We start from the raw sequence: 14453 nt of genomic DNA on the forward strand, positions 1-14453 counted from the left end.
TCTGAAATTTAATATGCATGGATTCTTCAGGTGGAACCTTTGTACCTGGAAAGCAGATATGGCCTGTAGCACATCTTACAACTCTTTGGAGAGTGCATTTTCTTACACAAGTCTGTACAGGATTGGTATACTGTTAGAACTATGCACTTAATATTAAGTGTCAAGTAAGAAATTATTTACGGATCCCAATATAGCAAATGATATGCTTATCTTTAAATAGCAACTCTTTCCTTTATTTCCAATACACTTATATGCATAAATGCAGGGCTACGGAAAATAGAGTATTAAAGCTTATGTATACAAATAAGTGTATGTATATACATCAGGAAGAAAAAAAAAACCAACAAGTTTAAAGGGTAAGTCATATTAAATACTTCTCTTGTTGTTGAAGATCTTGTTACCTGATAGCATTTCAGGTAACATCTAAAAAAAAGAGAAAACATTCTTTTGCCAGTTTTGGGAGGGGCAGGTTAGTTATTCATGCATCCTTAGTTAGCTGTTTCTTAGTACCTGCAGATACTTGTTGATCTTCCCTTTTGTCTGTACAAATCTTAGCAGCAGGTCAAGGACAAAGATTTTTTAAAATGAGGAACTGTAGCTTAATGCCACAGAAACTAACAGTTGAATCCAAAGCATGGTGTCTGAAAATTCTTTTAACGTCTTATTTTTTACTGATTATATTTATACTTGGTGGTATCTTTTTAACACCGTGACTGAATGGTGTTTTTAAAATACAGAATTTTAAGTATCAAACAATTTACGTAAAATGCACTAACTTGTAATTCTTACAAGCAGCAGTAAATTTGTTCAAGAAGAAAATATTTTAATTGCATGACCATTGAAGAAATTATTGCAAGATATATTTTGTTCAATAATGAACTCCTCCTTAAGGAAAGCTGAATAAGTAACATTCAAATTCTTCTTCAAAATTATCTCACTTTCAAGCAAAAAAAAAAGGAGCAAATTATTTCATCCCCCCCCCAAAAAAATTGTTTTAATAGAAACTGATAAACTCATATGTAACTTTATTTGTTGAAGAATCTGATACAGTAATTTCTTGTTAGTTCTGCTTTGCAATGAGGTGACAGAAAGCAGAAGATAGACAGAGAAGAAATTGCTATTTGAATAGGCATCACACAAATTTTCCCAGAATGCAGAAATAAGTAGTCCGTACAATTATAAAGAGGTCTATGAGGAACACCACAGGTGTACTAGGTTTGATTCAGGGAATTCAAAATATTGGTCAATGGAAAGAAGAAAGCAAAGGTAGGCTGCAATTTCTTCACTGAAATTTGAAAAAGTTTTCTTGATGCTTCCAGAACAAACTCTGAATGCCCAGTCAAGACTCTCATGTGACAGAAATAATTATGCATTCATAAGCACTGGCACACAAACCTTCATATCAGCAAGTGAAGAGAAAATTATGGCAGTCTAGAAAAAAAGCATATGAAGACATTCTGGACAAATAATTAGCTCTGGGAGCGAGAATAGAGATTAGAGCAGGAGGTCTTGGGGCTCAGGACACTAAACCTCTATTGCAGGCTAACACTGACTTGCTTTGTGAATATGGCCAGTGATTTTATTTCCCTATTCCTCACTTTCTCTGGTCTCTATGTAGATGTCTCTATTACAGAGGAGTGCTAAAAAGCTGAAGAAGCTAACTAAGTACAGATTTTGCATTGAAAGGTAATATATTACTAAAAATTACTCTTTTCAAGCTCATTTCAAAGGCTGTTAAATGGAACTGCAGAGAGGGATTACAGAACGACTCTATAGCTACCTACTGGAACATCTCTATATAGCACTTATGTTGCTCTGACTGAGTAGCACCTATTCCTGGACTAGTGTTGTAGACACCCAAGTCATCTTTGTGACTGACGTGCAACTTCCAAGGGAAGAAATGCTTCTCAGAGGGCCTTCTCCTGCTCTGAGACACCATGAGTTCAACATCCTGATCGGAGAGCAACCGGATCAGATCACCATCAACGTCCCGGTAATTCAAAACAATGTCATGTTGGTCAAACTCCCGCCTGGTAGAAAAGAAATGGATTGATCCCCAGAAATCAAGGAATGCCTGGAAGGTGCTGCATAATGAACAATATACTGGCAATCTAATTCATTCTACTAAAAGCCACACAAAGCCTTGGGTGTCTTAGCATTCTTGATACAGCTAGTACTAGAAATCATACAGCCACATTCATGCTGTGTTGTGTTCAAGCTAAGAAATCTGTCAGAACCAAGAACCATTTTCAGTAACACCACATGCATGGCACAATTAATCTGTGAGTTTGGTAAAATTCCCATACATAAGAGTTGACTATAGTTACTACCCACTTTTGCCTACTTATGGTTGCTTTTTTTGAGGGGAGGGCAGGTTAAGGAATTACTAATGTTTGATGTTCTAATGTGTTGATGTTCAACACTAGATTAATCTAGTTTAACACTAGTTTAACAGGTGTTAGAAGGCAGTGTCCTGCATCCTGAAGAAGTATATTAGACAAAAGATCCTTGCATGGGGGTATGGCTCTGATCTTCGAACAAGAAATGGAAACTTATACCCAGCATAATTGAGTTAGAAGTGTGTGGCATTCCATATTTACTAACAATCCCAAGGCAGACTAGTGTCTGCACAGATGGCCCTGGGCCAAGTCAAGGTACAACTTCTTCAGGACACTTGAAAAGTATTTCACACCCAAAACATGACGATGACCAAGTAGAATGTGGAAAATCTAGGACTGGAAGGAACTTGACAAATGTTTAAATGATATTAAACATACAACTAACTGCTTGTATTGTACCTCATCAATTCCATGAGATCTTTGAATGATGGAATGCTGCTCAGATCCTCTTCCACCGAGATATCCCTGTAACAAGAACAAATCTAATCATTACGTATCATGAAAAGAGAATTGTCGGCTTTTCTTCCGCAGTAAACTGGAAGACTATTTTCTTACTACCTTATAGTGCTCACAGTCTCATCATGGTAATAACAGCGAACTTTATTAACTGTGTCTTCCTGCTGTGGTAAATCTTTTATGATCTTCACAAAAGCACATGGGAAAATCCCAGTGGCATCATCAGCTGTTCCCTGGAACGATAGGAAGTGTTAGAATGAAGAAAACCATGCCATTTTGGCCACATACAGTAAGTTCTGGAATTCAATTAATTTCCATGGAAACATCAGGAAGAATTTTTCTACTATAATCAAGAAAAGAAAGGCTATGGAAGTGACCTGATGGCATTCCTATAAAAAGATTATACAATCGCGTAGTCAATGCGGGGGAGTGAAACTGTGTAAAAAATGAGTCAGATGGATACCAAGGAAGGCTGTGGTGTTTGAGCAAGCAGAGATATCATATCAGCAAACACACAGTATGTTCTCCTCATCCTTTTTCAGCACACTGCTGCATTGCCCAAGTTCTCTCTAATCAGGCTGACGTGTGTTGTGGTATGAAGCATGAAGTATATAACAACTCACCCTGAGGCAAGAAACCAATTAATCGCTGAAATGGAGTTTCCATCCTCTTTCTGTGGCCTTTTTGTGTTCTAATCTCTTCCAAAGAATTTAAAAACATTCCAGCAGAAGCAAATGCACATGAAAACTGAAGTCTAGAGGGCAGAAAATTTGTAAGCTAAAAACCATCAAGGAAGGAAACGATTTCAAATTTGGAGTCAAGTATTTATTCTTGACAGTAAGACCTGATTATTGTACAGTTTCTTCTTGAAAGGAGGAGACAGATCCCAAGGACTAGGAGAGCCCTTTCTACTCATATATTTCAAGGTATGCTAATAATTCAGTACTGCTATTGCAGTCTTACCTCCAACCAGTCTTTGTTTACTCTGCTGAGTAGATAGATCAAGTCTCCCTTCTTGAAGTTGAGTTCCAGTTTATTGGTTCCAGAAAAATCAAACAGTGCCTATGGAAAATGATAACACTGAAATTATTAATTCACACAATTACAAAAGCGAATCTTTCTTTCTGTTCTGTTCTTGGGGTGAGAGCATATGCACCTTGTCATGACAGATGTATTTCTGGGGTAAGGTCATATATATGACTGTAGTCTGCAGTTCTCACAATTTGTTCTCCTATTCAGCATACACAAAAATGCTTTGAAGAAGTAGTGGAAGCAGTAGGATAAACACGGCTCTGAGAAGGCTACAAGCTAGAATTCTTAAAGTGGCAGGACACTGAGCACCAGAGAAATAAATATAAAGAAGTTGAAAACACTTAAGAGCAAGTAAGTCAACAGCGCTGAAGACAACTGACAACTTGAAAACTTGAAATCCTGAGAATTGAAAAAATATATATTATTTCTTTTTGCAGTTTTACAGCTTTCAGATTTGCTGCAAAATATCACAGAGAGCCTTAAAAATTGCAGAAGAGTTGTGTCCAATTAAAGGGTAACTAACTGCTGTTTTTACATCTAGCTTTCAGGACTGTATGCTGAACTGAAAGATTTGGGGAAGTCTGGGAAATTGACATGTAGTTAAAATGGAACTGAGATGCCCCCTTCAGGGAAAAAAAAAAAAGAGGAGGTAAGCACATGCTACCACCCTAACAAGCTGTTCTTGAATAATCAAAGTGGCCAAGTTATCAAAAATTGTCCTGCTTTCAGCTGGAATGGAGTTGATTTTCTTCCTATTAACAGGTATAGTGCTGTGTTTTGGATGTAGTATGAGAATAATGTTGATAACACACTGATGTTTTCGTTGTTGCTACGTAATGTTTACATAGTCAAGGACTTTTTATCTTCCCATGCCCTGCTGGGTGCATGGAGGGCTGGGCGGGAGCGTGGCCAGGACGGCTGGCCCAGCTGGCCAGTGGGGTATTCCATACCATATGACGTCATGCTCAGCATATAAGGCTGGGCGAAGAAGAAGGAAGGGGGGGACGTTCAGAGTGATGGCGTTTGTCTTCCCAAGTAACCGTTATGCGTGATGGAGCCCTGCTTTCCTGGAGATGGATGAACACTTGCCCGCTGATGGGAAGTGGTGAATGAATTCCTTGTTTTGCTTTGCTTGCGCACGCGGCTTTTTTTACCTATTAAACTGTCTTTATGTCAACCCATGAGTTTTCTCACTTTTACCCTTCTGATTTTCTCTCTCTCCGTCCCACTGGAGGGGGGAGTGAGCGAGCAGCTGTGTGGTATTTGGCTCCCTGCCAGGTTACACCATGGCAAAAATGCACATCTCCCCCATTGTCCTTAGAGAACATAGTAGCCATTTAAATGCTCTTAGAGAAGCAAAAATGAAAAGTTTTTCTTCATTCTGTGTTGAGATGGTTCTTTTGGTCTTGTTAATGCCAAGAGTTCTCCTAATAAAAAAAGACAATGGCTACTGTTGTGCTGGTAGTTCATATGTCTACTTAATAGCTCTTTCAAAAGCCTTTTTTCATCTATTGAAAAGTTTTAGTAGGTATATTAAATACTAATAAATTAATAGATAAAACCCAAGAGATATGACTGATCCAAGCCCTGCCATACTCAGTGTAAAAAACAAAAACAACAAACCCCAAAGCACTTGCATGTTTTTCTTTTTAATCTAACATAGCAAAGTCACATGTTCCAGAAAGCAAGACCATGCTCAGACAAGTACTGGTTACAAAGCAGTTCCATGTGCTTAATACCAAGACAATATACACCAAACAACAAGGGTATAGGCACTTCTCAGTAGAACATTTATGTTACAGGAAATACTAAGATGCCTCACCTGCAAAGCTTTTAAACATATGCTGAAGTCAATGAGACTGAAGCTTGTGCTTGTTTTAAATTTAATTTATGGGTATCACTATGTAAATATGGACCATTTGGCAGTAAGCTGTACATGTCTCTCAGTTTTGAACCTCCTGTCATTCTGACTTAACAGTGGACCTCCTTATTACTCAAATAAGTAGGAACAAAACACTTCTTTCCATCCTTTGTTTCATTCCCTGTTGTTAAAATCAATTGCTTTCCTGTGTCGATTTCACTTTCCCTTCTTTCCCCAAGTTCTAATTGGAAAAGGCAACTTGATCGATGAGATATCAAAGTAAAAGAGGGTTTAATCTCCTATCCTATGACAGATTGTGCAGAGTACTCACCTCAGCCCGTGGAGTTGCCATGCGGTCAAAAATAGGCACTTGAGGTGAAATGCTTTTACTGCAAAGAAAGGAGACAACAGGGAGGTAAATATGTCTTTCTGGTCATCAAAAATACTACACGATCAGTAGTACAGTGTCTGCATTTTCATTATTTAAGAGGCAGGCAAGCCATAGATCACTGGAGAAACTGCATGAGAATCTGTGTGCAGCACTGAAGTAAATAAATATGGATGCAACAACATTGCCCTAGTTCTCTCAGTTTCAGTACAGAGCAGCAGCAAACTGATGATGTCTGCTGCTGAGAACAGATGGAATTTTCAATACAGTCATATCCTGGACCTCTCTTCCACAGCACTGCTCAGCCCCCCTATTCTGCCTTCTGGGCATCCCTGTTTCTAGCATTTATAGCATTCAGTTCAAACTCTGCCATCACACACACATCCAGGAATGCATACGCACATGCAGTTTCTGCACTGTTTGAGGTAAGTGAAAAGAAAGCAGATCCATCTTTGCTATGTTGAAAGGAGAATTAATTTGTCTGAAGGGTAATGAAATATGACATCTACTTAGCAGTTCTCCAAAGGGGTGTCAATGTTGCTATGTAGGACAGGCCCTTGTTTAGACAAAGGACAGGAACAAATTAAGTATTTCGTTTCACTTAGTGTCTGAACCAGATCTCACTGAATTCAGTGCCAAAACTCAAAATTACTTCAGTGGTGCAAGCCTACGTCCTTAAGCTTGACCTGTGTATTCTGCAAATTATAACAGATACTACCATTAAAGAATTATCATTTTTTTAAAAGGAAGCTACACTCTCATTTTGGAATTTTACTTTAACGCAAGTACCACATCCACTTTAAAAATTTGAGATTACTGAAAACAAGAAATAGCCTGTGTTCACTCTACCACAAAGATTCTCATATTAGGACTTCATGGATTCACTTGGGAAACACAGTGGTGATCCTCATCTCTCTCTCCCCCCAAAACTGGACAGCATTTCTTACATCATCAATGCTGAAAAAACATGTCAAAACTTACACTCGGCGTGTCCGTGGACGAAGCCGTCTCAGTCTGTGAGGTACCTGTTCACTATCAAAGGTTGAATGGTAGAAGAACAGCCGTACCTCTTCATCCATCAACACCCAAACGGGTAGGCAGAGTAGGTTCTGTGCCAAGAGCAAGTAAGAAGCAGAGTGTAACAGTGGGAGAGACCAATTCTCTATTTATTTATATGTATCAAATATGCCTCTCTGATCTACAGGATCATGAAGGATATTCATTACTGCCAGAAATATCCCTCCTCTCCCTTCTCACTCAGCAGGACATGGCTCAACAGTTGACAGTTTCTCCTGTTTACTCCTGGAGTTGGCCAATGTATTGCTTCACTCTTTTTGTGCCTGATTTACTGCAGAAGGAGTAAATTGCTCTTTGTGTTTCCCTTCAGAACATGAATGACCATGGAAAGAAGGCAATCTTAAGTACTGGAAGTCTTGGCCAGTGCTTCAGACTTTTACTGATTTAAAGTCAGGTCTTCAGTTAACCTGCACACAAAGAATTTCTCTCCTCGATGTTACTGGCTGTGTCTTCACTGTAGAGCAGGTACACCCAGAACCCACCCCTCTCTCCTAGTCCCTCAGGTACACATACCAACTCCATATTCACGCAACAGCTGGAGATTCACCATTTCCTCACACATCTTGGGGTTTTTTTTGTAAGGATATCTATCTATATATGAAGGCAGGGAGTAAGCCTTTGTGAACTGTGTACTCCAGCAGATCCTACAATCTGAACAATCTGGGGAATAGGACTGCAGGTTGTCCCACAGTGCGGACACTGTGTCTTCAGGAAAAACAATACAGAGAGAAGCAGATACCTAGGACTACAACAGTACTGTCTCTCTTAGCTGATTTCAAGGGGTAAGTATCTGCAGTGCTCAGTGCAATCTCTGCCTTAAAATTAAGATTTACCTTCATGTAGACATTTAAGATAGGAATCCTATTCTCAGCAATTTCCTTTTTGGCCCCAACATAAACTTTTCCTGGAAAATATAAAACCTGTGACAGTTATTGAAGAAAAAAAATGGAGGCGGTCAGAGAAATGAAGCAATCGGGAGAAAGTAGGATCTCCAAAAAAATACATATTTTCTAAAGGATTTTAGGTTTCTAAATGTACTTTACCACAAGTGGAGGGACTGCCAATGGAATTTGACTTCTCCAGCATCCACAGCTGGGAACTAGTTCCTTGTCACAACTACTTCCCTACAATGCACTCCTCTTTAGGACAGCCTGGGATTGAGAAAGCTGCTAATCATGCACAGATTTGGTACTGACAGCTTACCTGGCAATACGGGGAGCGTGCAGGTAAAAGGGCTGTTTTTGCTTTCTGCCCCATATCTCTCCTCTAGCTTGGTGTGCAGGGCATAGAACTGACGATAGCGTCGGAAAATCAGGTATCTGCCACCACCTTTAACCTTTACTTCAATGACAAACATCTGAAACAGAAAAAGGGGATTCAGGCTGATGTTCATACTTATAAATACTTACCAAATGAAAGTGAGGCATACAATAGGAACATAAGATCAGTGCTCTGGTAGTGGAAATATTGTCTTAGGGGCAGAGTGGAAAGCAAGCCTTCAGTAAAGCATCTGCAGACTCAAGTACTAGAAAATAACAAGTTAGCACCAGTGTGGTATATGTGTGAGTACAGCTTTCCCATGGATCATGTCCCTGTGGCTGCTTTCTATTACATAATCTTAAAAGGAAACCTGAAATGACTAGATGCTGCTTTATGCTTATACACCTTCCCTCCGTGACAAGCAAAACATATTAGGGAGGTAAATACAAATATTTTACAGTAGGATGCTTTGGACATCAAAATCTATAGACAGACATCTAAATGAATTGATTTTCAGGGTTGAAGGCATTCATACTTCTTTTTGACTTTAAAGTACACAATTTCAGAAATTATGGTCTGACCAAAGGTAAGGCCAGAAAAAAAACTTAGTCACCTTACTTCTAATGCCCTCCTCCAACCACTATCTTATTTCTTATCTTTTGCCAAAATTGCTTTGCTCTAAAGGAGCCCATGATTTCCATGCACTGACCTTTGAGTAGCATTGTAGTCAGATCCTTCAGAAAACATAAAGACAGAGCAACCAAAGGTCACTATATTCCAGAGTAAAACCTGCATACTGCAGTGGGAAGGTTTTTGAGCAATGTCTCCAGCAAAAGCAGCATACCCTGCAAAAGTCAGACTGAGCTGGTCTTATCCAAAACCCCTCTTCAGAAAATCTCATAGTGCTTTTCCCTACTATTCCCTTCCTGTGTGCTCTTTCATGACTTATTAATATGCTACCTTCTGTGGAGATGGAAGCATCCTAACTTGCCGGTACCACGGAATAATGAAGACAAGACCCTGCCCTTCTACCCTCTTTGAATTCCTTTCCCAGTATCTTCACCAAAGGTACAGCACTCTAATAGGAAATAAATCAGAAATTAGGTAAGAATTTAGAAAACAAGCAATGTTAGAGGATACCTCTGTCACATTTCACCCAGACAATAAATTTTTAGACTAAATCTGTGATAGACTAACCTCCATTCTAGAAAAAAAGAAGCACTGAGAAGTTCTCCGCACAGAACTATTCATGCCAAAAAAACAACTACACCAGATTAACTGCATTTTGCTTCCCACAACCAAACCAGTCACAGGTGAGGGCATATAGAGGCAGGATAAATCTCCCTTCTTACATAATAATTACTAAAGCCTTTCTTCTCTTCAATATCTGCAATGTTAGCTGAAACAGGTACATCATCTGGAAGCTGGTCAAAATCACTGTGAAGCAAGAACAAAAGATTTAGGTTACTCATACTGGCATTAGCCTTTGGAGGTCTCTATGCCTACAGAACAAAGACAATTAGGCAACATGACATTATCTAGTGTCAAAACCAAGAAGTTAGAAACTTATGGTATCATTCTCTTCCTCTGGAGGTCTGATCTTGAGATGTCAAGCTTCTATAAGTTCAGCACATGTCAGTGACCATTGTGAAGATTCATCAAGCCTGAAAAACATCCCTATCATTCACAGGCTTGCTAGAGTAGCAGGACTACAAAAGAAACATTTGAGCTGGTAAGTTTTTCCTGAGAAATGTGATCAACTGTGGATGCATTCTTAATCCTTCCTACACCATCTAGTCGACTTAAAATAATAACTCTGCAGCAGTATCTCTTATCCTAAGGAGAGCATTATATACCATGATTTATGCTGTTATTATTACTGCATTACTGTAGGGAATAGGAAAAAGTTCTGAGAAAAGAGCTTGGTGCTGTAGAAACTGACAGCACAAAGCTAATTCCTAAAAACCTATGTGTAAGATGCATACAATGTACCTTATACATATAAGATAAGAAACAAGAGAAGGATAAGCACAAACAGAAAAAAAGCAAAGAAACAAAGACATAGTATTGTTCTATATCATGACTAGTGGTGCCTGCACCAGCTATCAAAATGTTGTCAAGTTTTCTTGTAAACATCACAGTAAAGCACACTCTTAAAGAAGCTTTGAAAAAAGAACAAGTAGCCTAGCAAATATTTACAGGGAGACCTCCCAGTCACAGCAGATAACCTCAAGCAAGCACAAAGATACTTGTTTGAAAATGTCAAAAATGTGTGAAGGAATACGTGACAGTGGGCAAGGTTAGAATAAGCTTTGTAGATCCTAGAAAGTACTGGATTTGAAGCAAAAGAGAAGGAAGGATCCGTGCAGGAACGCCTAAAGAGCAGCCATATGACCACACCCTCATGTTTCTTGTCTATATTGTCCATACAATAAAACAGCATGACTGGCAGGTGCTTTTTCCTCTGGGACCTTCTCTTTGGTACAGCGTCTTTGACAATCAGAAGATAAATTCACCTTTGCTTCAATCTTACAACTCAGTGTTGTTAGAATAGTATTTATATTAACACTTAAGTAAAAAGGATCAAGAATGAGGAGAAAAGGATAACAAATGAGGTAGAGAGAAAGAGAAACTTTAAAAAGGAACATCTAAGAAACACCAAGCTGACGTAATGTTAAATATTCTGATAATACTAAAATCATGGCAGTTGGCTCAGTTTATTCTGCTAGGAGAACATCCCAAGCAGGGGCTTCCACAATGCATAGCCCATCTGGAAGGCTGAAGTAATGATTCAAAGTCTTGCAATAGCTTGCTGTACGAGGAGAATGACATGAATCAGCACCACCCACAACACCGCAAATACTACGACTTACTATGAAGAGGGATGTGGTAATGGAGATCAAGAGAATTAGACATATCACAAAAACTCATATCACAAACCCCAGTAAAAGGGAAACTGTTTGCAGCTATGCAAACAGGACAATGACTCACTATTGTCCTAGGTGGTGAATATTCTCCAGGAAAAGAAGAAAGAAAGTCCACTCCAACTTAAGAAATGGTCTGCTCCACATTGAGCAGCCTAATAGTTTGGAAGCTACGATAACAAGAAGCCTTTTAGAATCACAAAAGAAGCATGCATCCAAATTAAATGAACAGATTGTAACAGTTACATGGAGGCTTGTGGGGAGGCGGGCGGAGAGAGAGACACATTACCTCTTTTCTCGCAGCTGGCGGGGAAGAGACATGGTTTTCAGCTTCTTAAATCCAGACGGCTAGGCTCTATTCCTCCACTTCTTGGGCAGTTCCTGGCTGAATAGGATGAACACAGCCAAAGGAATTCTCCCTGCGTGAATCAAGACTCCTTTGCAAGGCCTCAGAGATCTTTTTTTTAATGTTTCAGTGTCAGACGATTTCTTCTGTACCTCCCCACCCCCATGAGATTGAGGAAGTACTAGAGAAAAAACAGTCATAAAGAAAGACTGTTTTGTGATGTCTGTCATGTATCGAAACTGCCACCGTTGAGAAACCAAAAGCCCAACAAAAAGCAGAAACTATGAGCCACATATTCCATTGTCCACCTCTTCACCAAAATATCTGCCTCTGTAGAAAGCCAGTATGAGTGGGCTCAACAAATTCTGTTTTGCCCCAGCTAAAATGTCCCCATACACACCTCTACACTAATGCTTGTAAACTAGGATGAATACTTCTGATCCCTTCTTGAGGCTCTGTGATTCCCAAGAATCCTCCTTTCCATGGACCAAGAGCCAGGAGGTGGAGCTAAAGAATAAATTTTCAAGTGGGAGCAGAATGTATGGTCAGGAAATTCAACCTTGTCAAACATATGCGTACCAGAGTATCAGGTACAGGAGATTAGGAAATGAGCTTTGAAGGATGGATCAATACAAGTAAAACATGAGCCCTTGAAAGAGCAGAGATCTTTTCAGCTTCATGTGCTCAAAACAATCCACATTTGCCACCTACAAAGACAGGGTAATGGCTCATCCAAAGAGAATCCTGACTGCCCTGCCTTGTACACAAAGAGTAGTGATATAGCATTTGTATAACATCAGCTGACAATCTTTCAAGAAGAAAATAATAGGAAGAAAGTGACAAGGAAACCATCATTTCCTAACACTGCGTAGAAGTTGCAGCATAGCTTATCTGCCTTAGTCAAAAGCTGTCATCTGTAGTATATTTGCCTCCTCATTTCAGTCTTTGACTCTTTTCCATTTTCATGTTCAATACATATTTGGTTCCTTCTCCTCCTTCCGCTGTCAAGCACAAAAATTCTCATCTGAATGGAGGAAAAGTCAACCAGCATCCTTCAAAATAAAACTCTATTTACAACTGTAATCATCAGCCTTGAGAGTAAACTGCATTTCACTGCATTTTAATGAAGTAAATTCTTCACCCATCTCTTCCCTGTGGATAACTGAAGGCACCATCATAGAATTTGAGAGGGGATATAGTATCTCTTGATCAGAAGGGACCAGGAGAAGCTGCAAAATTCTGAACTGTATTTTCTGGGTAATCTGCTACTCTGTGCTGCCCACACAGACTTAGCAGAGTAGTTTTAAGTGGTGATGTTGGATATAAGTATTTACCTAGACCTTCACACTCTGCTGTGTACTCCATTTTCTTGATTAGGCCTGCTAAATGTGCAGTCCTCATGTAACGTGAAGTCAGGCTCATTATTCTCTTCCATTTGCCTTCAATGAGAGAGACAATAATCAAGTTTTCTAACTGCAATCCTCTTGCTTTCTCCTGTCATTCAGAAGGAAATAGGAACAGATCACCTTGACCAGCACTCTTAATCACAGGATCAATATATATGAACTCATGAAAATTCAGAGGGGCCCTCCTGACACATGCCAAAAGATTGTGGAAAGCACAAGAACTGCACAAACTTTAATAGAATTGAAAGAGAAAGTCTGGAGGGGTGCTTTTAAAGTAACTGTTTATATTTGATGCATATCATAGTTTTGACAGGAAAATCATAAAAAGGATATTCTAATCTTTTCAAATCTCTTGGAAGATAGTCTAGATACAATGCAGGTACATCTTTTAAGAGACTATGACACAATGCAAAAATACTTGCTCGTTGTTTACCTGGAGACATGGCTTTTCAAGAACAAGTCAACAGACAACCTCACAGACAAATTGTCTATGCAACTGCTTTGCTTTAAGCCAAGTAAAACAAATTGAGAGCAGCTCCTCAATTCCACTACTCTCTACTAGAGATTATAGCCACTAATAATATTAATCTGACAGAATAATGCTAAACCTGCTAATAAAGTTTCTGATTCTGCAATATTTTCTTGTTCTGAACTAAACCAAAACCAAGACCACCTTTTCTGACAAAAAGGCAGATTCCTATCTCAGAAGAGTGGATAGCTGATTGGTTAGAGGGCTCACTGAGGGTGTGAGAGACTAAGATTTGAAACGCTGCTTCGCCATGTTCTTCTGTGCCACACCAGTGCCTCAACTACCAGGTATTTTCTCTCAATTTCTACTTTTGTGCTACTATAGTAGAAATAGCAATTTCTTCTATTTGGGCTGAGGAAATGGGCTGGGTCTAGTCAAACCCACATTCTCTCTCTGCTCAAATAATTACTTTATTATTGATGAATTAAATAAATGTCCATTACAAAATTGATACCATAATGACGGTACCCATGTCAAGAGATATGTCTGCACTAGGAGAGTATCCAATTTCATCAGTTGACATGGTCAGCTCTCAGTTTTGAGAAAACCCACCCATACACCATGGGCGGCATGGTCATTATGGCACTATGCACTGACCCTTATCCATATGCAAAAGAAGGCAGGCATCTGGGTGCAAGAAATACTAACAAATTAATTAATTAAAGGAGACTACTAAGAAAACCATCAGGTGACTAACTCAAGACCATATGCTGACACCATTACGTACCTTTTCACAGTTCAGCATCTACTATATTATTTTGGCCATATATGCCTG

General features: G+C 39.2%; 1 protein-coding gene across 1 annotated transcript; it reads right to left on the reverse strand.

Annotated features, from left to right (window-relative positions):
* Positions 1-1008: 1008 nt before the first annotated feature.
* On the reverse strand, positions 1009-11889 carry NCF4 (neutrophil cytosolic factor 4). Its single transcript, XM_075156124.1, has 10 exons — positions 11687-11889; positions 9826-9910; positions 8417-8570; positions 8047-8117; positions 7118-7245; positions 6080-6137; positions 3819-3917; positions 2958-3088; positions 2799-2864; positions 1009-2030 (listed from the first exon to the last, which is right to left on the reverse strand). Exons 1-10 carry the CDS (start codon positions 11716-11718, stop codon positions 1781-1783), a joined length of 1074 nt encoding a protein of 357 aa, XP_075012225.1. The 5' UTR covers positions 11719-11889; the 3' UTR covers positions 1009-1780.
* Between the last annotated feature and the right edge of the window lie 2564 nt (positions 11890-14453).

This window comes from Calonectris borealis, chromosome 1 (genome assembly GCF_964195595.1).
Source record: "Calonectris borealis chromosome 1, bCalBor7.hap1.2, whole genome shotgun sequence".
Classification (NCBI taxonomy): Eukaryota; Metazoa; Chordata; class Aves; order Procellariiformes; family Procellariidae; genus Calonectris; species Calonectris borealis.

Excerpts from the sequence above, each read along its gene's own strand:
- NCF4 (XM_075156124.1), bottom strand. The coding sequence starts at position 11,718 with ATGTCTCTTCCCCGCCAGCTGCGAGAAAAGAG. Across the intron at positions 9,911-11,686 it reads CGCCAGCTGCGAGAAAAGAG|TGATTTTGACCAGCTTCCAG; the intron begins GTAATGTGTCTC and ends CTTGCTTCACAG. Across the intron at positions 3,918-6,079 it reads TGGCAACTCCACGGGCTGAG|GCACTGTTTGATTTTTCTGG; the intron begins GTGAGTACTCTG and ends CATTTTCCATAG.